At 48.3% G+C, this 24,407-nt stretch overlaps 1 protein-coding gene and 1 pseudogene across 1 annotated transcript; both read left to right on the top strand.

Annotated features, from left to right (window-relative positions):
• The first annotated feature begins 606 nt into the window (after window positions 1-606).
• On the top strand, window positions 607-20,891 carry LOC115640530. The gene is made up of 8 exons (XM_030543368.1): window positions 607-696; window positions 10,418-10,502; window positions 11,080-11,156; window positions 14,866-15,219; window positions 15,895-16,242; window positions 16,619-16,854; window positions 17,424-17,505; window positions 18,470-20,891. The coding sequence occupies exons 2-8, from the start codon at window positions 10,429-10,431 to the stop codon at window positions 19,261-19,263; spliced, it is 1,965 nt and encodes a 654-aa protein (XP_030399228.1). The 5' UTR covers window positions 607-696; window positions 10,418-10,428; the 3' UTR covers window positions 19,264-20,891.
• Window positions 20,892-23,815: 2,924 nt separating this feature from the next.
• LOC115640637 lies at window positions 23,816-23,929 on the top strand (annotated as a pseudogene).
• The last annotated feature ends 478 nt before the right edge of the window (window positions 23,930-24,407 follow it).

The raw sequence follows: 24,407 nt of genomic DNA, 5'->3' as shown, positions 1-24,407 counted from the left end.
ACCTGTTTCAAACCAAAACAAAGAAATGTAAAATCACCAAAGTGTCTTTAGAACTGTTTCATTGCTTAAATGTGCCAGGAAAAAAGAAATGGACCCCCAAGTAACAGCCAGAGCTCTGCGCAGGTTGATTCTAGACCACACAGCTAAGGAGATTCAGGGGAAAGGGAAAGAAATTGTGGGTATGGCTACATTTGGAATTTCAAAGCGCTGCCGAAGTGTGAGTGTAGTCCGAGCGGCAGCGCTGGGAGAGAGGTCTCCCAGCGCTGCATGTAAACCACATCCCTTACGGGTGTAGCGGCTCCCAGCGCTGCTGCCCTGATTACACTGGCGCTTTACAGCGCTGTACCTTGCAGCGCTCAGGGGGGTGGTTTTTCACACCCCAGTTGCAGCGCTGTAAAGTGTCAGTGTAGCCAAGCCCTGAGCCACTGTAGTGGGATCAGAATTCCAGTCCCTGCTGCTTGTAGAAGCAAAGAGGACAATGCAGGACCCCCCCCACACTGATCTAACCCCCTTAAATCAACTGAAAAGTGGCTGGGTGGAGCTCACAGAACTTAGATCTGACTTTTGCCACGTGCTGGTTCAGTGTTACTTTCAGTTTTGCTGTTAGTCACTTACAGGAAGAGGGAGAAGCGGGGGGCGAAGCACACACGGCTTGTCCGAGAGGGTCCCAGGCATGGCAGCACTCAGGGGTGGAAGGTAAGAGATTTTCGGCTGCAGGGTGGGTTAGTGAAATTGATTCTCGGAGTCCTTTAAGCAGCTTCTTCGCAGCTGAACGTTGAAGGGACAACTGACTGAAAACAGCTTCTAGCTACTCCATCTTTACCGCCCCAGAACACTAACTCCACCCTCCTGACCGGCCATGTTCGGCGACCCTGAAATGGTTTGTGAATTTCGGGTTGTTTTTTTCCAAATTGTTCGTTTGTGTGTGGGGGGAGGCGGGGGCCAGGGCATCCGAACTGCTGGGAAAAGCCAGAAATGTTTCCCCTTGACGTATTCCATATGAAACCTTTAATTGTTTTGGCCGGAAGCAGCTTTTTGTTTCCAAATGTCCTCCCCCTTTTTTTAATTCCAAAATGATTTTTAAAAGGTGCAAAAGTGAAACGAAACTTTCTTTTGTCCCAGAAATACAGAACTACTGACGTGTTGATTTACCTGAGCATTTCAAACAGTTCTGGGTTTGGCTCAACCGCAAATTCTCCCTCTGCCCCCTCCCGACTTTTCAGACTTGCCACAAACTGAGAAATCCCTTATTTCCCCAGCACTAGTGACGCCCCCCCGCCTTCTCTCCCCAGCCTGGGGGGAGCTGCAAAGGGGACTTGTCTCCATTGCCAAGCCTGGGATGGTGCAGCCTCGGTGCTGGAGAAACTTGGGCACAATCCAGGGTCTGATCAGCAACTTGGAGTCCTGGCAAGCAGCGAGGGCCTGGTGGAGACATGGCTTTGAGCTACAGCTGGGCAAAGCGTTGCTGGCATAAAATATTTGCCAACAAAGGCAGCTTTGGTCGACTCGGAACTATTTGCAAGTTCATATTGAGTTCACCGAACAGTTTCAACTGAACCAAACAAATCTGAATGTTTCAGTAGCTTTGAAACAAAATGGTTCGTTCTGAGGTTACTGAAACATTTTAACTGTTCTGGCTGGCACCACAAAATAGCTGTCTGAAGGGGAAGTGGTCTTCTTGTAGCTTTTAGCGCAGTGGTTAGCGCTCACACCTGGCCTATAGCTTCAGGTTCAGTTATCCCCTCTGCTTGATGTGGAAAAGGGATTGCATTTGGATTTGGGATCTTGCAGGAGGGCACCCAAACCAACAGGCTTTTGACTAGGCTAGCCTGGGTCGTTCTCAGTCTGTCTTGTTCGAGCTGGCGGGCTTTGTACAGATAACTGGTCAGTTGACCAGGCTCTGAGACTCACTGCTCTGGTTGTTGCATTTTTTTCACTGTGTAGACATGGGCTGTGGGACCAGGGTTCAGACCTCCCTAATAATCCATGGGAAAGGATGTTCTAGCTCTGTATGCTGCCATTTCCTTTTTAAAACTAGTTCATTAATTCAGTTTGAACAGGTACCTCACACACCCTTGTCGCAATGGATCAGCAGCACACCTGACTGCGATAGGCAGTGTGAGGTTACAAGGAATGTAGGAGACTTTCTATTAACTTCTGATTTCTAACTGTTAAGGTTTTGGGTGGGGCAGGGCATGTCTTGCTGCCACTTCACTGTCTCTGAAAATTGTTTGCATTAATATATAAGCTTTGCATGCAAAAGCCTAAAGGCTGCCCATCCAGGGTGCTGTGTGCCCTGCCATAAGCTACAAAACCAGAAATGGAGCAAAGAATCCTGTGGCACCTTATAGACTAACAACGTTTTGGAGCATGAGCTTTCGTGGGTGAAGTACCCCCCTTCCTCAGATGCACCTGATTCACCCACGAAAGCTCATGCTCCAAAACGTCTGTTAGTCTATAAGGTGCCACAGGATTCTTTGCTGCTTTTACAGATCCAGACTAACACGGCTACCCCTCTGATACTTAAAACCAGAATTAAAATTCACCAGATCACTAACCCTGGGCTATTTTGCAATGGCCAGTGTGTTCCAGAGCTACTGGCCTCCTGCAAAGAATGCCCCGTCATTAGCCCACTCCCTTTTATATCTTAGCTCAAATACCTGCCAGCTGCAGCTGCAGTAGCCTGGCACTAGGCGACGTGCTGATACAGGTTCCCCCAGTCTCTCCAGATGAAGTTGTTCCATGGTGAATAAATAATTATGGGACTGTGGAGCAGCAGGACTGTACACTGTGTTCCAGGTGGCTGCTGTAACCACAGAGCTGTACAGTCATTGTCATGCACCCTCTGTCTGGCCCAGTCACTCTTTAATTATTGATCCAAAGCTTCACCAGGAGAGCTTGAGGCCTGGTCTGTGCTGCAGAGTTAGGCTGACATAAGGTGCCTTGCGTCAACCGATTTGTGCATGTACTTACATGCTAATTTGTCTCCAGACAATGTAAGCGCCTCGTTACGCCGATGCACTAAAGCCACCCATATCAGACTGTCAGTCTGCACAATCATGAGGTTTAGGACATCAGGAAACCCTTCCTAACTGTCCAGAACAAATTGCTTAGGAGGTGTGGAATCTCTGTCATTGGAGAGTTTTAAGAACAGATTAGACAAACACATGTCAGGAATGGTCCTAGTTATTACATAGTCTGTCTTGAGTGCAGGGGACTGGACTATGTGACCTCTTGAGGTCCCTTCCAGTCTTACATGTCTGTGATTCTAAGAATGGAAGGAAAAGTGAATAGAAAAGTGTTATTTACCCCTTCACATAACACAACCACCAGGGTCACCAATGAAATTAACAGGCAGCAGGTTTAAAAAAAACACGAGGGCAGTACTACTTGACCCAATGCACAGTCAATCTGTGGAACTCATTGCTTGGGGATGTCATGAAGGCTAAAGGTATAACTAGGTGTCAAGGCTGGTTTCCCCACTCTGGCACTTTGAGTGCAGAAGGTAGGGCCTGCAAGGACTCCAAAAAAATAATATTAGCCACTCCATGCTGGTAATGCTCATAGACTCAGACTCTAGGACTGGAAGGGACCTCGAGAGGTCATCGAGTCCAGTCCCCTGCCCTCATGGCAGGACCAAATACTGTCTAGACCATCCCTGATAGACATTTATCTAACCTACTCTTAAATATCTCCAGAGATGGGAGATTCCACAACTTCCCTAGGCAATCTATTCCAGTGTTTAACTACCCTGACAGTTAGGAACTTGTTCCTAATGTCCAACCTAAATCTCCTTGCTGCAGTTTAAGCCCATTGCTTCTTGTTCTATCATTGGAGGCTAATAGGTGCACAAGTTATCTCCCTCCTCCTGATGACACCCTTTTAGATACCTGAAAACTGCTATCAGGTCCCCTCTCAGTCTTCTCTTTTCCAAACTAAACAAACCCAATTCCTTCAGCCTTCCTTCATAGGTCATGTTCTCAAGACCTTTACATCATTCTTGTTGCTCTTCTCTGGACCCTCTCCAATTTCTCCACATCTTTCTGAAATGCGGTGCCCAGAACTGGACACAATACTCCAGTTGAGGCCTAACCAGCGCAGAGTAAAGCGGAAGAATGACTTCTCGTGTCTTGTTTACAACACACCTGTTAAGTCATCCCAGAATCACGTTTGCTTTTTTGCAACAGTATCACACTGTGACTCATATTAAGCTTGTGGTCCACTATGACCCCTAGATCTCTTTCTGCCATACTCCTTCCTAGACAGTCTCTTCCCATTCTGTATGTGTGAAACTGATTGTTTCCTTCCTAAGTGGAGCACTTTGCATTTATCTTATTGAACTTCATCTGTTACCTCAGACCATTTCTCCAATTTGTCCAGATCATTTTGAATTTTGACCCTGTCCTCCAAAGCAGTTGCAATCCCTCCCAGTTTGGTATCGTCCGCAAACTTAATAAGCGTACTTTCTATGCCAACATCTAAACGTTGATGAAGATATTGAACAGAGCCGGTCCCAAAACAGACCCCTGCGGAACCCCACTTGTTTATACCTTTCCAGCAGGATTGGGAGCCATTAACACTACTTCTGAGTACGGTTATCCAGCCAGTTATGCACCCACCTTATAGTAGCCCCATCTAAATTGTACTTTCCTAGCTTATCTATAAGAATATCATGCGAAACCGTATCAAATGCCTTACTAAAGTCTAGGTATATCACATCCACCCGCTTCTCCCTTATCCACAAGGCTCGTTATCCTATCAAAGAACGCTATCAGATTAGTTTGACACGATTTGTTCTTTACAAATCCATGCTGGCTATTCCCTATCACCTTACCACCTTCCAAGTGTTTGCAGATATTTCTTTGATTACCTGCTCCATTATCTTCCCTGGCACAGAAGTTAAAACTAACTGGTCTGTAGTTTTCCTGGGGTTGTTTTATTTCCCTTTTTATAGATGGGCACTATATTTGCCCCCTTCCAGTCCTTCTGGATCTCCCCCGTCTCCCATGATTTCCCAAAGATAATAGCTAGAGGCTCAGATACCTCTTCCATTAACTCCTTGAGTATTCTAGGATGCATTTCATCAGGCCCTGGTGACTTGCAGGTATCTAACTTTTCTAAGTGATTTTTTTACTTGCTCTTTCCTTATTTTCTCTTCTAAACCTACCCTCTTCCCGTAAGCATTCACTATCTAGACACTTCTTTCAGACTTCTCAGTGAAGACCGAAACAAAGAAGTCATTAAGCATCTCTGCCATTTCCAAGTCTCCCGTTACTGTTCCCCCTCCTCATTGAGCATGGGCCTACCCTGTCCTTAGTCTTCCTCTTGCTTCTAATGTATTGATAAAAAGTCTTCTTGTTTCCCTTTATTCCCAGAGCTAGTTTGAGTTCATTTTGTGCCTTTGCTTGTCTAATCTTGCCTCTGCATTCCTGTGTTATTTGCCTATATTCATCCTTCGTGATCTGACCTAGTTTCCAGTTTTTATATGACGCCTTTTTATTTTGTAGGTCACGCAAGAGTCAAGGGTAAGCCAAGGGGTCTTTTTGCCACATTTTCTATCTTTTCCTAACCATCGGAATAACTTGCTTTGGGCCCTTATAGCATCTCTTTGAAAAACTGCCAGCGTTCCTCAGCTGTTTTTCCCCTCAGTCTTAATTCCCATGGGACCTTGCTATCAGCGTCTCTGAGCTTACCAAAATCCCGCCTTCCTGAAAATCCAGTGTCCTCTATTCTGCTGTACTCCCTTCTACCCTTCCTTAGAATTGCGAATTCTATGATTTCATGATCACTTTCACCCAAGCTACCTTCTACTTTCAAATTCTCAACAAGTTCCTCCCTATTTGTTAAAATCAAATCTAGAACAGCTTCCCCCGGTAGCTTTTTCAACTTTCTGAAATAAAAAGTTGTCTGCAATGCAGTCCAGGAACTTATTGGATAGTCTGTGCCCCCGCGGTGTTATTTTCCCCAACATATATCTGGATAGTTGAAGTCCCCCATCACCACCAAATCTTGGCATTGGATGATTTTGTTAGTTGTTTGAAAAAAGCCTCATCCACCTCTTCCGCCTGATTAGGTGGCCTGTAGTAGACTCCCAGCACGACATCACCTGTATTTTTTACCCCTTTTAGCCTAACCCAGAGACTCTCCACCCTTCCGTCTCCTATGTCCATCTCCACCTCAGTCCAAGTGTGTACATTTTTAATATATAAGGCAACACCTCCTCCCTTTTTCCCCTGTCTATCCTTCCTGAGCAAACTATACCATCCACACCAACATTCCAGTCGTGTGTATTATCCCACCAAGTTTCAGTAATGCCAACAATGTCATAGTTGTATTTATTTATTAGCACTTCCAGTTCTTCCTGCTTATTACCCATACTTCTTGCATTTGTATAAAGGCATCTAAGATACTGGTTTGATCTTGCCTCCCAGCTTTGCCCTGACCCTCCTTCCTCTCTGCCATTATAGCCCGTGCTCCCTCCTGTTTCCAACCCATCTCCCAGGTCTTGTTCCCCACTTACCTGTGGGCTTTGCTCACCTGTCCCCGTCGAACCTAGTTTAAAGACCTCCTTACTAGGTTAGCCAGTCTGTGCGCAAATAAGGCCTTTCCCTGCTTCGAAAGGTGAACGCCATCTGTTCCTAGCAGTCCTTCCTCGAATAGCATCCCGTGGTTGAGGAAGCCAAAGCCCTCCTGGCGACACCATCTTCGCAGCCAGGCATTCACCTCCACGATGCATCTGTCTCTGCCCGGACCCCTACCTTCGACAGGAAGAATTGAAGAGAATACCACCTGTGCTCCAAACTCCTTCACGCGTACTCCCAGAGCCCTGTAGTCACTCTTGATCTGCTCAGTGTCACACCTCGCAGTATCATTCGTGCCCACATGGATGAGTAGCATGGGGTAGTAGTCAGAAGGCCGGATAATCCTCGACAATGCCTCTGTAACATCTCGGATACGGGCCCCTGGCAGGCAGCATACCTCCCGGGATGAACGGTCAGGGCAACAGATGGGTGTCTCCGTCCCCCTCAGCAGAGAGTCTCCAACCACCACTACCCTATGTTTTTTACGAGTGGTGGCAGCAGACCTCCCAGCCTTAGGGGTACGAGGCTTCACCCCCTTAACTGCTGGGGGTGATTCCTTCTCTCCTGTATCAAGAAGAGCATAATGGTTATCTTTTACCACAACAGGAGGGTTCGCAGCAGCGGTGGAGCACTGCCTGCTGCTAGAAGTAACCAGCTGGCTGTGTCCACCCTGAGCCTCCTCCTCCACTGGTGTGTCAGATACACCCTGAGGCATCTCCTCCTCCACTGGAGTGTCGGTAGTCCTGTCAACTGGGACAGCACCGTCAGCTGTCTCCACATGGATACTGTCCAGGAATTGCTCATGGACATGGATGTTCCTCAGCCTGGCCACCTCCTCCTGTAGCTCTCCCACCTGCTGCCTGAGAGATTCCACCAGCAGGCACCTTTCACATTGGATGCCACCCCCAGCCTGGATATCAGTAAGTGGAAATTGCAAATTACAGTCTTTGCAAGCCCACACCAGAATCTGGGTAAAAGCATCCATGCTTTGGTGCTCTGTCTGGCTACAGGCGCAGGTGGAGGAGACAGAAGCAGTGCTGGCACAGGTGTTGCGGGTCCTCCTCACCATTGTAAGCCTCCCTCTGTCAAACTCTCGCAAATTCCCGTCTACAGCTCCCTGTCCGCTCCTCTCTGCTGTAAACAGAAAGGTTTTGGATGTGGCTCAGGTTATGGGTTCAGGGGACCAATGGGTCACAGATGAGACCGACAAGGGACCCCCCCCTCCCTTCCAAAACTCCCTGTTGCAGCTCCTGTTCGCTAAGCTCCCTGGTCGCTTGTGCGCAGCTTTATAAAGCCCTGGCCTGAGTGAATGCCCCGCCCACTGGTTAAGGCTCAGCCAATTACCAGAGGCTTCTAGCTTTCAAACCTTCCTAGTAGCTCCACCTCCAACTGCCAGCTACAGCACACGGTCCTTCAAACAAACAAACCAACCAAACAGACTGACAAACACAAGCTCAGCACACAGCAAGTAACCCCCAAACACACACACAAACCTGCCACCATCCAAGTGAAAACTGCCTTTTGCCAAGCCAGAAAAAAATCTCATTTGAGATGATTTTTTCTGAGGCCCCGTCAGTTTCTCCACCCCTCCCTGAGACACAGAAATCTATTCGTGTTCTTAAAAGGGTACATTTTATTAAAAATAGAAAGAAATCACATCTGAAAACGCAGGCTCTTAGGGATTAAACACCAAAAATGTCTTTCTTAGGGTCCATCTTAAAGGTTACAAGCAAACAAAAACAAACCAAAAATATCTGGGGTTAGCACAAAGGAATCCACAAGCCCAAAATGAAGAATTAAATCTGATCGCATCTACCTAGCAGCGAAGAATCCTGTGGCACCTTACAGACTAACAGACGTTTTGGGGCATGAGCTTTCGTGGGTGAATACCCACTTCCTCAGATGCATGTCTGTTAGTCTATAAGGTGCCACAGGATTCTTTGCTGCTTTTACAGATCCAGACTAACACCCCTCTGATACGCATCTAACTAGACATTCTCTGATCTACTTACATATCTGGGGTTTCAAAGGAGTAGTTTCTAGGTGACATTCTTATACCTGGCCCAAACCTTAGAACATGTTGCTGCCCCTCTTCTTTGGCCCAACAGCACAAAAGACCCCCACAACCATCAGTTTTTCCCAATTTGAATGGGTACAGCCTCCCTATTGGTTCCCTGGTCAGGTGCCAACTCATTTTAAGCTCACCTCTTAACCCTTTACAGGTCCAGCAATTCGGGTACAGCTGCTAAGGAGGATTCTACAGCTAATTGAATGGTTGGGGAGTGACACAAGGGTGCTACCCCTCTCATTTATCACACTAGGCTAAAAAAAGAATTAGCTACATTCATGGAGGACTGGTCTATCAATGGCTATTAGCCAGGATGGGCAGGGACGCAACCCCATTCTGTGGGTGTCCCTAAACTTCTGACTGCAGGGAACTGGACAGGACAACAGGGGATGGATAATTGCCCTGTTGCCTTTGGAAGCAACTGGCAGCAACCAATGTCAGAGACAGGATTCTGGGCTAGATGGACCATTGCTGTGACCCAGTATGGCCATTCTTAGGTTCTTATCTCATGGCCCAGTGGTTAGCGCACCTGCCTGACAGGGGGTAGGAAACCCGTTTAAATCTCTTCACTGCATCAAGCAGAGAGGGGGGAATTTAGTCTGCATTTCCCACATCCTGGGCGAGTGCATTAACCACTGGGCTAGAAGTCCTCCTCTGCATTTCCAATGGGATCAATCCAGTGAGCATGCTCAGAGCACACCTACCCAGTCTAGCACCACAGACCTGAGTTTGATGACTTAGATGGGTTTAGGCTTTCTGCAATGCGCATATCAACAGACAGAACCTTGGGCACAGAGGGAATTCTATAGGAGAAACGTGGGCATGGGGTGAGTTCAGGTGCCCATGGGGTCAGGCAGCAGCAGTTCAGGGGTTTTGTGTGTCCTGGATTTAGGCATCTAAGATTAATTTAGAGGCCAAAGTCCCCTTGTGGAAATGGGCTTTAACGTACATGGTAGTTGGGTTGAACAGCCAGAAACCTGCAGTAAACCGGGAGTGTCCTCTGGATCCTGATTGCTCTCCCGCCAGCTTTAGTAAAATTGCAGAGCCTGGATCTACAGGGGTGGGGATGCGGTGCTATGGGAAACAGAGGGGTGGAACACTATGGGGAACTTACCTCCCGTGCTATAGTATTCTTCCTCCACAAAGTTCCCTCCCTTGCCACTAAACTGTAGAGATCCTGCCTAGAGTGGCCCACACAGGGCAGTACCCTTCCCCCACCCTAATCTCATTTAGTCCTGATTTACACCAGGCTGGGAGCAGAATTTGGCCCTTGTGACTTTTGCCAGACATGGTTCTTCTGCTTCCTGTGCTCAAGCTAGTGTGAGTTCATCTTCCTGGGCTGGTGTCACACCACCCAGCTGCAGTGCGGATGGAGCCTGAGATGCTTATGAGCGTCATGTGCCAGATAACCCTTCTGAAAAGGTGAAGTGGCCACTCTTGAAATTGCTAGCCGTAACTTGCAAACATCACCAGCAAATTGGTGGTGGCAGGCGTGGTTACAGTGCTTAATTTGTAATGAAAGAGGTGCTGGGGCTTAAGCAATATTTTTCCATTCATAACTGATGCAGCAAGCCCAGAGGAGCAGGACCAGTCTGAACTGCCAAGCCCTGGCACAAATTAAGCACTGGGGGTTATCCGTGGTCAGGAGGGTCATGCGTTTGGTGACATACAGGTGACAAGCTCCAGCTCTACTGTTCTGATTCTCTAGTCCTGTGAGAGCACTGAGAGATTTCAACAATCCTGCAGGATGTTTTTATTGTTGTTTTAGATTCACTTTCCATGTTACTGAGAAGAGGTAGAGATGCCGAGAGACACCAGAAGGGAGGGAGATTCCCAGCAGTTGACAAGAAGGAGTGAGTATCAACAGAGGGAAAATTACTTTTTGTAGTGACCCAGCCACTCCCAGTCTTTATTCAGGCCTAATTTGATGGTGTCCAGTTTGCAAATTAGTTCCAGTTCTGCAGTTTCTCACTGAAGTCTGTTTTTGGAGATTTTTTTGTCTGAAAAATGGCCACTTTTAAGTCTGTTAGAGCTGTTAGTGTAATTTCTATAGACCCCTATTAAAGGTTAGGTGTAAATTGGCATAACCACATTCATTCCAGTGGAGCTATGGATGGTTGACCCCAGCTGGGATCTGGCCCATTTTGCACACCAATACCACTTACCCTGATTTAAAGCTGTTCATCCTGACTCTGTCACTCTAAGTCCCCTTTACAACTCTCTGCTCACTGCAAGGCCCCGGTGAAGGAGCCAGGACATGACTAAGAATCAGGCCCAATTAAGCTGCTTTCAGCAGAGTGACTCCCGGTTTGCGCTGGGGTGAGTGGGGCTGCAGGGATCCCGGGACTGCAGGGCCAGTGTGAGTGTTGTTCCCAGGGGCTGGTGTCTGGAATGCAGCTAATCGGAGCATTTTGTCTCCTTCTCTTGCAGATGCAAGATGGTCAGAGGCAGGGTGGGAATGAGCCCTGGCTGGTCACTGCATTTGATGGTTCTGTGGACTCTCTATGGTAGTTACTTCCTGTTCCTGCTTCACTCTCCTGCTTCTCTTGAGCAATGTGGTCTCACTTTAATTGTCCATTTCCCTAGTGGGTTTGCTCCCCCTTTTTTGGTTTAGCTGGTCCCGGTTTGTCCCAGTGGTGCCATTTCAGATTTATTTTGGGGGGAGGTATCTTTGGGGGGGTATCTTTAACTGTGATTCCAGGGTTTTTTGCAGATAACAACTTAGGAATTAGCTGACAGGAGCATTGTATGTAATTCCTTTAGAATGAAAGAATATATATACATACACACACACACAGACAAACACCAATGGGCATCATTCTGGAGCTTTAACGCAGATCTCAGAAACAGACATTTGATACTTTGTACATGATCTTTAGTAGACATGAATAAAATTACATAAAATCTGCTCACTTTCTCTCACAGATGCACTCTGTGTTCTTGATATTATGTACTCTATTTTAGTCACTTAATAGAATCATAGAATATAAGGTTTGGAAGGGACCTCAGGATGTATCTAGTCCAACCCCCTGCTCAAAGCAGGACCAACCCCAACTAAATCATCCCAGCCACGGCTTTGTCAAGCCTGACCTTAAAAACCTCTAAGGAAGGAGATTTCACCACCTCCCTAGGGAACCCAGTCCAGTGCGTCACCACCCTCCTAGGGAAATAGTGTTTCCTGATATCCAACCTAGACCTACCCCACTGCAACTTGAGACCATTGCTCCTTGTTCTGTCATCTGCCATCACTGAGAACAGTCTAGATCCATCCTCTTTGGAACCCCCTTCAGGTAGTTGAAAGCAGCTATCAAATCCCCCCTCATTCTTCTCTTCTGCAGACTAAACAAGCCCAGTTCCCTCAGCCTCTCCTTGTCAGTCATGTGCTCCAGGCCCCTGATCATTTTCGTTGCCCTCCGCTGGACGCTTTCCAATTTTTCCACATTCTTCTTGTAGTGTGGGGCACAAAACTGGACACAGTACTCCAGATGAGGCCTCACCAATGTTGACTAGAGTGGAATGATCACATCCCTTGATCTGCTGGCAATGCCCCTACTTATACATCCCAAAATGCCGTTAGCCTTCTTGGCAACAAGGGCACACTGCTGACTTATATCCAGTTTTTATCCACCATAACCCCTAGGTCTCCAGTCTGTAGCAGTGCATGGGATTCTTCCTTCCTAAGTGCAGGACTCTGCACTTGTCCTTGTTGAACCTCATCAGATTTCTTTTGGTTCAGTCCTCTAATTTGTCTGGGTCCCTCTGTATCCTATCCCTGCCCTCCAACATATCTACCACTCATCCCAGTTTAGTGTCATCTGCAAACTTGCTGAGGGTGCAGTTCACGCCATCCGCCAGATCATTAATGAAGATATTGAACAAAACCGGCCCCAGAACCAACCCTTGGGGCACTCTGCTTGATACTGGCAGCCAACTAGACATGGAACCGTTGATCACTACCCGTTGAGCCCGACGAATGTTTTTCATTCCACTAAAATCCTATTCACATATTTTTAACATATGTGATTAAGGGTTGTTTTCTCTTTTATTAAGAACAGGAATTTGTTTTTCTAACAATTTTAGCATTTATGTTTAGCAATCACAATCATAGAATTGTAGGACCTTGCATGGTCTTCTAGTCCAATCCCCTGCACTCAAGGCAGGACTAAGTATTATCTAGACCATCCCTGACAGGTATTTGTCCAACCTGCTCTTCAAAATCTCCAAAGATGGAGATTCCACAACCTCCCTAGGCAATTTATTCTAGTGCTTAACCACACCGACAGGAAGTTTTTCCTAATGTCCAACCTAAACCGGCCTTGCTGCAATTTAAGCCCATTGCGTCTTGTCCTGTCCTCAGAGGTTAACGAGAACAATTTACCTCTCTTTTCCTTGTAACAATCTTTTTATGTACTTGAAAACTGTTATCATGTCCCCTCTCATTCTTCTCTTCTCCAGATTAAACAAACCCAGTTCTTTCAATCTTCCTTCATAGGTCACGTTCTCTAGACTTTTCATCAGTTTTGTTGCTCTTCTCTGAGCTTCCTCCAGTTTGTCCACATCTTTACTGCAATGCGGTGCCCAGAACTGGACACAACACTCCAGCTGAGGCCTAATCAGTGCAGAATAGAGCAGAAGAATGACTTCTCGTGTCTTGCTTACAACACTCCTGCTAATACAGCCCAGAATGATGTTTGCTTTTCTTTGCACCAGCGTCACACCATAGACTCATATTTAGCTTGTGGTCAACTCTGACCCCCAGATCCCTTTCTGCAGTGCTCCTTCCTAGGCAGTCATTTCCCAGTTTGTATCATGTACGTGACTCACTAACGTTTGACGCCATCATTACTGTTAGTATCAGACTAGGAACCACGTTTATTTTGCTAAGAATTTTAAGTTATTTTACAGATGTATTAAAAAGTACAATTTGAAAATAAGTGGCCTTCACCTGCACACTGTGTAAAATTATGTGTTTGGGGAGGGATAGCTCAGTGGTTTGAGCATTGGCCTGCTAAACCCAGAGTTGTCCGTTCAATCCTTGAGTGGGCCACTTAGGGATCTGGGGCAAAATCAGTACTTGGTCCTGCTAGTGAAGGCAGGGGGCTGGACTCAATGGCCTTCCAGGGTCCCTTCCAGTTCTAGGAGATAGGATATCTCCATTAATTTATTTAAAGCCTATTAGTGTCTTTAAACTGGCATTGCCAAGGTGAGTACAGGTTAAATTTCCATGGTAGAAGGACACTATTATTTGATTGTACCGCTTTAAATAATGAATGACAAGGCACAGTATGGTAATAAAAATAATAATGAGAATTGCTGCAGCCAGGACAGGTCAGGTATTTTAGAACTCCCTACTCAAAGAATTAAATTAAGCGCAAGAGAGAAATAAAATTATGACCTGCACAGACCAGTCAAAAATGAAAATAGCAGGAAGGTAATCCTCAAACTTTGAAAGAATAAAATTACAGAGAATACATCTGCCTTGCGTATTTCAACAGGAAGTACCAACAATAATACAAGTGTGTGTGTGTGTGTGTGTGTGTGTGTGTATGTGTGTGTGTGTGAGAGAGAGAGGTGTGTGTTTTGGGGAGGGTGTGTGAGGGAAACTTAGTGTGCCCCTGAGTGAGTGTGTCAGTGCCCTGTCTCTTTAAGCTCGAACACTACAGCAGCCATAGATCCCACTCCTGAGCCAGAGGCAGCATCACAAATAGGCTCCCTGCCCCACCCCACCTCCATCACGGCCACCTCTGGTGAGTCCCCTAGTGCCGCTCCAGCCATGGGTCAGCTTCCCAAAGAAGGGGAGGCTGCTGTGGTGGCAGGAGATGGGTGGCCAGAGAGTGGCTGGGGGCTGCTGGCAGGGCACCCAGCTCTGGGAAGGGTGGGTACAGGGATCTAAGGCAAATTCTGTGCTGGCTATAGCTCCCGCAAACCCCACCCTCCCAGCGCTGCCCCGTATGTTGGTTATGTATGTACTTTTCCATTGATACAGTTATACTGGGACAGCGCCTAGAGCACATGTACTGACTCTGGGGTAACACTGCCTCACACTGGTCTAATGTGTTCCCCTTCATATACAGGATTAGTTGTACTAGTCTAAACCCCTCTATGCCACTGCAGCTATACACTACACTACCACTAGAGACTTCTACCAGCATAGGCCCTGTCTACACTATGAACTAGGGGTACGATTCCCCACACCAACCTTTGCTTCTCTTTAAGGAGTCGCTGGAGCACAGGCATCCATCACAGCTCACTATGGCGAGGACATCACTCTGGGCTGTATCTTCCACCACATACCGAGGCTAAAACTCTATCGACTGAACATCACCTGGAAGATGCAAAGAGCCGAGGGAGCAGCTCTCCTGGTTCACAGCTACTATGGGCAGAGGGACCTGTGGCAGGGACAGGACAAGGTTTACTGGGGCCGGACGCAGCTGGACCCAGAGGGAATCCACAAAGGAAATGCGTCCCTGCGACTCAGGGCTGTGGGCTTCCAGGATGAGGGCTCCTACCTCTGCTACGTCACCTCTGAGCTGGGAACCTCAACCCAGAAGATGTCCCTGGCCGTGCTAAGTAGGTTTCCTCTGCCTGTGTCCCTGTCAGAGCATCTGAGATGCAGTCACTCACTGTGCACAATGTGATCACCCAGCAGAGCCAGGTCTGGTTAAAGCGCAACCATCTCCCAGCGCAGACATGGCCTGTGTCTGCACTAGCAGCACTTGGCCTTGACTTTCAGTCACCGTGTCGCCTTATGTTTTCCCACAAAGGTTTAGCCCACACAAGCATAGTGCTCGGCTTTGCCCCCTGCTAGTGGCTGTATCCCTAAGAGATAATAGCCTACTAATGGTATCAACTGTTGGAGTTGTTCCTTCAGTTCATATGACAGCGTTGCATTCTTTTAGTTCCTAAGGTCATGGGTTCAAATCCCCCTCAGAACCAAGCAGGGGGTTGGTGATGTTCTAGGCCTTTCTGTGGATGTGAATGTTGAAGGAAATGGTAGGTGGGTGCAAACTTTTTACTGCACAGAAAATGCTAAGTAGTATAACGTTATTAGTCTTCTTACTAATGTGGAAGGTCTGTGTGTGCTGTTTGTTTTAGCATTGTGTGTTGTGCATGTGTGTCATGTAAATGTGGTGGATTGGGAAAGTTGTTGAAGGCAGTGTGACTGTAGTGGGTGTGCTGGGTGTCTGTTGTGCCTCTGGAGCTGGGGTAAATAATCCTGAGCCTTGTTTCTTGTTCCTTGCTCAGGGAAGAGTGAAATGGAGTCTCCCATCGTAGCTCGGCTGGGGCAGGACGTCATCCTGAGCTGCCCCTTTGAATGCGGATTAAATCTCCAGCCGTTGAACATCACCTGGAAGAAGGAAGAAACCGAGGGGCCGGATCTCCTGGTTCACAGCTATTGTAATGGGATAGATAAGTTGCAGAGACAAGATGCCTCTTACAAGGGCAGAACACAGCTCCACCCGGAGAGGTTCTCTCAGGGAAATGCATCCCTGATGCTAAGGAGAGTTCGCAGCCAGGATGAGGGATTCTACATCTGTCACGTCCAGCTGGAACAGGGACGGTTTTCTGTGCGGATGCAAGTTACGGTCGAAGGTACGGGACAGCATATTGTACAAGCTCCAAGGGGTTTCCTACGCTTGGGAAAAGCACTTGAGGTATCTCCTTCGATATAACCTTAGCCTTTCCCCCAGCCTCGGCAGGTTCTACCTCCATAGCTGTGGTCCAGACTGTCCCTGTTTCCCCACTAGTGTCAATATGAGCCATCCGTGCATTTCTGGCTTCTGACCCCGACCATAGCCACACAAGGAAGAGGCCTTGCAGATAATTCAAGGAAACCTGCTTAATGTGCAGCATCTGGGATAAAATTAACCAGATGTTAGGCTGCACAAGGGATGGGAAGGGAAGGGCTGTGAATATGCTAATAGCATCCACCACAGTGTTTATTTTGTTTTCTGTTTGTCTTTTACAGACTCTGTGAGTGATCAGCCAACACTAGTTGTGTCCTGTGTCTTGTGTTTAGTTTTGTTAATATTAATAATGTCTATGATCATTAAGAAGCACCATCCTCTCCTGCTGCATAAATCAATGTTTTGGTTGCAATGGAAACGGCAGAAGGACAGAGACCAGCCTGAGTCAAACCCGTTGACAGCCAGTGAGTCATCAAATCCAAACACAGTCCTACCACCACCTGCCAGCTCCTTACGGGTGAGACATAAGACATTTTTGTTTCCTTTCTGTTTGCATATGTTGGGGTTTCCTGGTTCTGCCACATAGAGTGAGCCCCTGTGGAAGGGCTTTTCAAAAGGGCCTTTCTATAGGAATTGTGCTCCTCAGTCCTTAAAGTGCTTTTGGAAATCCCACCCTTCAACTCCCTCAGTGTCACAGACAGTATCTCACAAGAGGTTGCAAGAGTAATTTTGTTTATGATTGGGAGATGCTCAGATGCTCTTGAGAAGGAGGGCTTTGTAATTGTCCTATCTGGCACAGAACAGATAGTCCACCCACCTATCAAGTGCCACTTGTGTCACACACGATGCATTTAGGTCAGAGGAGAAGAGTGAAATACACAAAGATAGCCAGGAGGGAGGTCTGGTATTTAACAAGGTGTTCGTTTCATGGAAAGTCCCCTTGTTATGATTCCAAACAATCCACATGTCGAGTGCAGCACAGCTGCAGATCCGTAGCTCCGTCCTAACCCAGATTTTCTTTCCTCTCCCCAAATGTGAATCTTTTCTATGTGATGGACTTTCTATGTGATGGACTTGAACTCCCAGCCTTGTGGAGATGCTACCACCACACGCCATAGAAGCTCTCAAGTCATGGAACATGGTGACACACAGTCTTCCAGCTCCTTGGGTAAAATACTGTGTTTTTTCATGCTTTGGGGGTTTGTAACCAAATCAGCCACTGGCATTAGCAGCACTTGATGTTTAGCTGAATTAAGACGGGACAAAGCCACTCGTTTATTAGGCTCAGGAATCGTTCTATCTTCTACCAGCTTGAGGACAATGGGCTAGATCCAGAATTACATTGATTTAAACCAACTGAGGATCTGGCCCTGGACACCTCAGTATCCTCAGGAGGGCAAGTCAGGAGATCATGGTTAAAATTTTCAAATGTGCCAAAGTGACTTAGGAGCCTGAGTCCAATTTTCAAGAATGCCTGAAGTCCTTTGGAACCTAACTTCCGTTGACTCTCAGTGACAACAGACCTGATTGAAGTGACAGGCAGGGCTAATTCTACCATCCAGTTACTGGGGAGGGGGAGTATTTTGGGGTTCCCTGGATATTGCTATTTAAAAAACAAACAGCCTTCCAGAAGTTCAGAGGTTAATTTGACATCTGGAAAATCTTGGAAATTAAGAATTTAAAAAGTAAAATTTGGCCCCAGTGTTAGTATTTTACTAGTGATTTTATGTAAATACTGAAGCCTCTTCAATCTGCCATAGTTCCACTGCTTGACAATGGATAACTTTGTATATTAAAGGGCCTTTCTGACGATGGGTTGGGGGCCCTTGACAAATGTTTCTCTTTGCAGGGTGGGAAAGGGGACAAATGTGCCAGGTCTGGTGAAAGAACCACCAGGCCCCAAATGTCCAGAGCTTCTGGAGAATTCAGTAAAAGATTCAAGAGCTTTGCTGAATCAGGGTCATAATGAGCTGGAGTTCTCGCATGTGACAAAAGCAGCCTCCTTAAATGTCAGCAGAATCTTGTTCCTATTGATGAGAGACCCTACTGAGTGTAGCTGTTAGTTCTGATTGTATATGGCCTGTGGAAACGAATCTATCCATAACTGAAATGTGTCGTTCCTTTTCCTTAAGGCTGTCAGCCAGTTCAGGAGCATGAACAGCAGGGAAGAGCTGCTACAGATGTGGTTTGGGAAGATTTTGACACGCTCTCTGAAGGAGAAATTGCAGAGCTAAAAGCTGCTGTTGCGACAAATAACCCGACAGGGCTGGTTTCCGCGCTGCAAGAGGTCAGTGAGGCAGTCAAGAATGAAAGGCTCAAAGTTGCTGTAGTCGGAGAGGCGGGATCTGGAAAGTCATCTTTTGTCAATGCCACCCGGGGTCTGAAAGAACATGATGCAGATTCTGCTGAGACTGGAGTGCTGGGAGAAACGATGGTGGAGCCCAAGGCTTATTCACATCCCAAAAACCCCAACATAATGCTATGGGACCTGCCAGGGATCGGGACAATGGACTGTCGCTTAGATACTTTCCTTGAGCAACGTCACGTCAGACGTTATGACTTGTTCATTATCATCTCCTGTGGGCGCTTCACAGACATCGACGCCAGACTTGTGGAGAAGATTCGATCACTGGGGAAGACGTTTTACTTTGTCCGTTCCAAAGTGGACTTCGACGTGGCATCTGCACAGAGAACAAACATCTGTGAGGAGAGTACCCTGCAGATAATCAGAGAGGACTATATATCGCACCTGGGAGGAGAAACAGACATTTTCCTTATATCTAGTTGGGCCCCTGACAAGTTTGATTTCCCCCACCTGCAGCGAATGTTAGCAGAGGAATTCTGCCGTCACAGGGCGAGAGCTTTGCAACGGGCTCTCTCAGAGAGTTCTTTGCCCATTTTGCAAAAGATAAAAGTGTCGTTGTAGGAGGCAGAGCAGATATGGGGCCAAACTCTCTACTGGGGTAGCTCCAATTTACACCACCAGAGAATTTGGCCCATGTCCTATTTCTGTGTCCCTCTTGTCAATGTAATCAATGCCTACGGTTTATTAGGGATCCCACTGGCCAGGGAGTCACAGTTCTTTCCCCGCTTCCCTGGTGTTCTGGGGGAGGGTTGGTGTGATGGTTTGGGGAGCTGTCTCCAGACCTTCTGAATTCTGGGTGATGCATGAAATTGTATCACCCTGTCGTAGAAAGCCGGATCCACCTCTGCCGACTGTGCACGCAGCAGGCACACGCCGGGAAGGTACTTGACATTCAGCCATGGCACTTTGACCACAATTGCTCTGGTAAAGAGCTGCAGCCTAGGGGAGAAAGCAACAGTTTTATCTTCCCTGTCCAGAGAGAGGGGAGAGAAAACACAGCAAAAAACAGAAACAAAAAAGGCCCCGCCACAGCAGCAGGTCTTAGCACCTGGGTCAGTTCACTTGGACATTGACATACCCGCTTGGGCTTGAGCCAAGGGACCGAGACGCCCCTCACTGTCTAGGTTTCACAGCATGAGACCAAGTCAATTCCGCCAGGCTCTGAAACTCCCTGCCCAGGGGTGTTCGTGTGGGGAGGGGTTGCTGAGGAGACGGACTCTCCTCTCTCATTGTGTTATTTGCTTCGATATTACCACAAGTCCTGGGAGACAGTTAACCAGTGAGCCAGCCGGCTCACACACCCTGGGGAGAAGTTCTGGGAGAGGCCGATTTAAGTGCAGGGGAGAGTTTTGTCTCAATGTTGCCCCCTTGGGGTGACAGCAGGTGCCACGCTCACCTCATCCATTGTTTTCCACGTGGCTGCAGCCCTATAGTTCGGGATGCCATTTTTAGGAGCACCCTGCCCCTGCTCCCGGTGTGACCTTGAGTGCACCATTCAGACAGGCCCCCAGTGTACCTGGAGGTACCGGTACAGCCCTCTACTCCAATGAGACTCACACGTGTGCTCAAGTGCTTTGCTGAACCCAGGCCTCATGCAGCTGTGTTAGGCTGTTGTACTCCAGCCCTCAGGGATGCAGGCCTGAATGCAGAGTGTTTGTTTCTCAGGCCAGTGCAATTTCTGAGTAAACCACCCTGTTATCTGAGGAGAGAGATGGGCGTATAAAGCCCACTCAGTCATGGCCACTACAGGGTTAAGGAACAGAGTAGCTAATCCCTAGCTGGGGCGAGCTGGTCAGCAGCAAACTGGCAGGATACACGCTGCCCCCCTCAAAAAAGAGCAGGACCAGAACATCCCTGAGGACTGGCTGAGGCTGTGGGAAAACCGGCCGGCCTAAGTGATGGGGATTGCATTTATCACATCTTTGATGAGCTGGCTCATATCAAACACCCTGTAAAGGTGCCCGGCCGGGGCTCAACCCTCCCTGGGGAGGAGGGGAGCCACACCGGCCTCACTACACGCTGTCCGAGTCTGCCCTTTCGTCAGGGTCAGGCGACGTTGCACAGTCGCTTGGGACTCCAGCCTTCTGCTACAGGGCGGAGTAAACAGAAAGTCAGCTCGGGGGCCTCAGGCCCTCAGTCCCGGGACTGAGGGCCCCCTCGCCCGAGGCTCGGGTCGCTCGAGCCCTTGATGCAGGACCGAGCAGTGGCACAGTTTAAAGGGGCCCAGCCCTTGGGTCGGGCGGGGCACCAAACACACAGTTGTAGAGGCTCAGGCCCTCTTGGCTCAGGGCTGAGCATACAACAGTCTGAATGGCCTCCTCAGGCCAGGGGGAAGGGGAGTCTGCCACCCTTGCAAGGGTGGCAGGGGGGACGCAGGCCCTGCCACTCCACGGCGTCCCAGCCCGGGGCCCTAGGAGGGCTGTCACTGCTGACGGTCAGTGGGGATCCTGGCCGCAACCCACTGACATGGGCTCAGGTACGTCAGCAGCCTGACTGGGGTCGGCTGCCCCTGGGCCACTGCCAATCTCCCCCTCTGGGCCTACCTGGTCGGTGGCGTCAGCCCCTGGGAAGTCCAGTAGCCTGGGCCCCTCCCAGCTGGAGTTGGGTGGTAGATCCGGCAGCACCTCTGGGAAGTCTGGCCAGGCCCGCTCCGGGGGCTCCTCGGGGTAACAGCAGCGACAGGGCGGCTCCGGCAGCTCCTCGTAGCGGGCGCGGGGGAGCTCTGGCCAGTCAGGGCAACGGCCCTGGGCCTCAGCAGCTTCCCAGTCACGAGCACCCTCTGGCAGGTCTGCTCCCGACAGCGGCTGGGGCTCAACTGAGCGCCTCTGGTCGGCTTTTATACTTCTGGGTCGCCTCCTGATCCTCTGAGGGGCGGGTCCAGTGCCCTGTGGCCCCGCCTCTTCCAGCGTCTGGCGGGGCTCGACCCTCCCTAGGTCAACCCACACCGCCTCGTTACACGCCCGTGCAGCTTTTAAATCTATATTAGGGTTCTGAACTGTAATATCTCTTTAGATATTTTCCCTATGGGTAGATCTCATTGCTAGCAACAATTTTCTGTCTTCCAAGGCGAGGTAGCTTATGGACTTGCTTCTCCACTCTGAGATCCGCTTCTCCAGCCACCTAGCTCTGGTGCAATTCTGAGCTGTGTGGGGCCAAAATTGTTGAGACCAGTGGGGAATCCACAACGACTCCTGCTCGCACCCTCAGCATGCCTCTGCCTTCCCACTACACCAGTGGTGGAAAAGCTGCCATGGACAGATTTCCACTGCTAGGAAGTTCCCAGGCACAGAGAAAATTATCCATCAGTGGCCTTCTACCTTTTTGATTGAAAACCAACAAAAGATTTCTAATAAGAATACATGACATTACAAAAATGTTTTTAAAGTCCAAAGATCAACTTAAAAATTCTACTACGTCAACATTTTTCATTTAAAGAAAATCCAATTTTCTTTAAAACAATAGTTTCTATCTCAGAGTGATGGGCTCAAGCTTTAATGCCTTTGTCTCTGGCTGACCCTGGCTGTATGTCAAGAAGCCCTTGATCAAATGAGCTCAGATTTGTAACACAGGTTCTACTCTAGTCCCTGAATGACCATCCCAGTTTCCAAGCTGATCTGATTATTTATCCGGGTTTTTTAGGGACATGTTTGAAAATTTGACTTTAAAATGAAACGCTGTTCCAATCTTAATTGTATTCCAGCACAATCTTTGAATGGCAAGATTTGCTCTCGAAATCTGTGCCAAATGTATATATTGTGACTAAAACTATTTATAGACACAGTATCCTGTACGTGTATCTGTCATAGATCCACAGGTCTGATGCTCAAATGGCTCAGGAACAGCCTCTGGGATATCCCCTTCAGTTTGTCATTCCCTGTAGGGTCACACTGTCTGGGGAAAGCCCTTTGCTTCACCGCCTCCTGGGACTGACCCTGGGCAGCTCCGCTGAGCTGTGGGCTGCCAGCAAGGCAAGGAGGCTGCAAGCTCCGGGGCCGTAGGGGGGGGCAAGTGGAGCAATTTAACCCAGGCCCCTGACCCCATGAGGGTGTCTCCCCCCAGCATCTCCCCCTGCAGAGCTGCAGCATGGCCAGCAGCTGAGCAGCTCAGCTGAGTTCCTGAATCACCCTGCTGCTTTGAGCTGCTGGCAAGGTAAGGGGGAAGGAGACTGCAAGCTCTAGGGTTGCCGGAGGGGAGGGGTAAGTGGGGCAATTTGCCCCAAGCCCTGCAGGGGTCCCTGGCCCCACGGTATGTCTCCCCCAGACCTGACCCCTCCTCCACTCCCCCCTCCCTTTAATCAGAACTTTTTATAGGGAACCGGTTGTTAAGATTTTGGCAGCTCATCACTGGCCTCAAGGGCCCCTTCTCCATTCCTTGTTCTTGCTCCTGGGAAACAGTCACCGGGCCATCCTCCTTAGTCCTTTGGTCTCCAGCCGGCTGATTTCCTGCAGAGGGGTTAGCCATGGTTATTAGTTGCTAGGTACCAAATATCTGGGCAATTGGAGTCGGCCATTGTCTTCTCAGACTCTCCATAGGCATGAGGCCAAGCCTCAGACAGCCAGGCATCAGTGACAACCTTTCCTACAACCTTTCCCACTCACCCACCTATTTAACCATGCAGCACATAGGGGAAACTGAGGCACACACAGTATTCAAACAAAACATTATGAAAAATTCCCACTTTGTCACAATATCTACGTATTTGTCCCCAGAATAAGGAAATTCTTCACTCTTCTTGATTCTTTGGAAGCCCGGACACTATCACTAGCAATAAGGAAAATCGCATCTTTGGATGGGTATTGTAGGGATGCCAACAATTCAGACTCTTCCACAGGTACAACTGTGGGTGGTAGGGTGACCAGACAGCAAGTGTGAAAAATCAAGATGCGGTGGTGGGTAATAGGAGATTATATACGAAAAATACCCCAAAATAGGGACTGTACTTATACAATCAGGACATCTGGTCACCCTAGTGGGTGGGAAACAGTGAAGAGAGATGGCACTTTTAACAATAACTTAGGCTGTGTCTACGCTAGAAACATCAAAGCACTGCCATATGTGTGTGAGCTCTCCCAGCACTCCTGGTAATACACCTACACAAGGAGAATAGCTCCAAGTCCTGGGCAGCACATATACTAAAATTGGAATGATACAGAGAAGATTAGCATGGCCCCTGCACAAGGATGACACGCAAATCCGAGTCCTGGGAGCCTGTGCACACCAGCTCTTTAAAGCACTCAAACTTGCTGTGCTGGAGGCTGGAGCGGGATTTTCACACCCCTGAGCCAGCAAGTTAGAGCACTTTAATTTGCCAGCGTAGACATGGCCTTAGCGTCCCTAAAAGCAAAGAAGAAGACTGCACAAAATCCAATTATGTCCTATGGTTAAAGCTGTCAGTGATCTCAAGTTCCCACTGCTCCTCCTGGAAAAACAACAGGTAATTGGTATGTGGTAATTGCAAATCAGACATTGCACAGCAAATGCTTTACAGCTCAGGTGTAGCTGCATCACCTGCTCACACCATGTCTGTGCTATAATCTTACCTCTGTACAAGGACAAATCCACTCCCCTGAGCAACCTAGTGACACTGACCTAAGCCCTGGTGTAGACAGTGCTATGTTGGTGGCAGAGCTCTGGGGGAGGTGGCTCAACTGACAGGAAAAGCTCTCCCCGCAGCGCAAGCAGTGTCTTCATTGAAGTGCTGCAGC

The sequence above is a fragment of the Gopherus evgoodei genome, unplaced genomic scaffold (genome assembly GCF_007399415.2).
Source record: "Gopherus evgoodei ecotype Sinaloan lineage unplaced genomic scaffold, rGopEvg1_v1.p scaffold_31_arrow_ctg1, whole genome shotgun sequence".
Lineage (NCBI taxonomy): Eukaryota > Metazoa > Chordata > Testudines > Testudinidae > Gopherus > Gopherus evgoodei.
The sequence above is the reverse complement of the archived record's forward strand: the minus strand, read 5'-3'. Positions and strand labels throughout refer to the sequence as shown.

What these genes read in the sequence shown, in the direction of transcription:
- LOC115640530 (XM_030543368.1), top strand. Translation starts at nt 10,429, where the DNA reads ATGTTACTGAGAAGAGGTAGAGATGCCGAGAGACACCAGAAGGGAGGG. An exon ending in CCAGCAGTTGACAAGAAGGA is followed by an intron (nt 10,503 to 11,079) that starts GTGAGTATCAAC and finishes CTTCTCTTGCAG; the next exon opens with ATGCAAGATGGTCAGAGGCA. An exon ending in GATGCAAGTTACGGTCGAAG is followed by an intron (nt 16,243 to 16,618) that starts GTACGGGACAGC and finishes TGTCTTTTACAG; the next exon opens with ACTCTGTGAGTGATCAGCCA.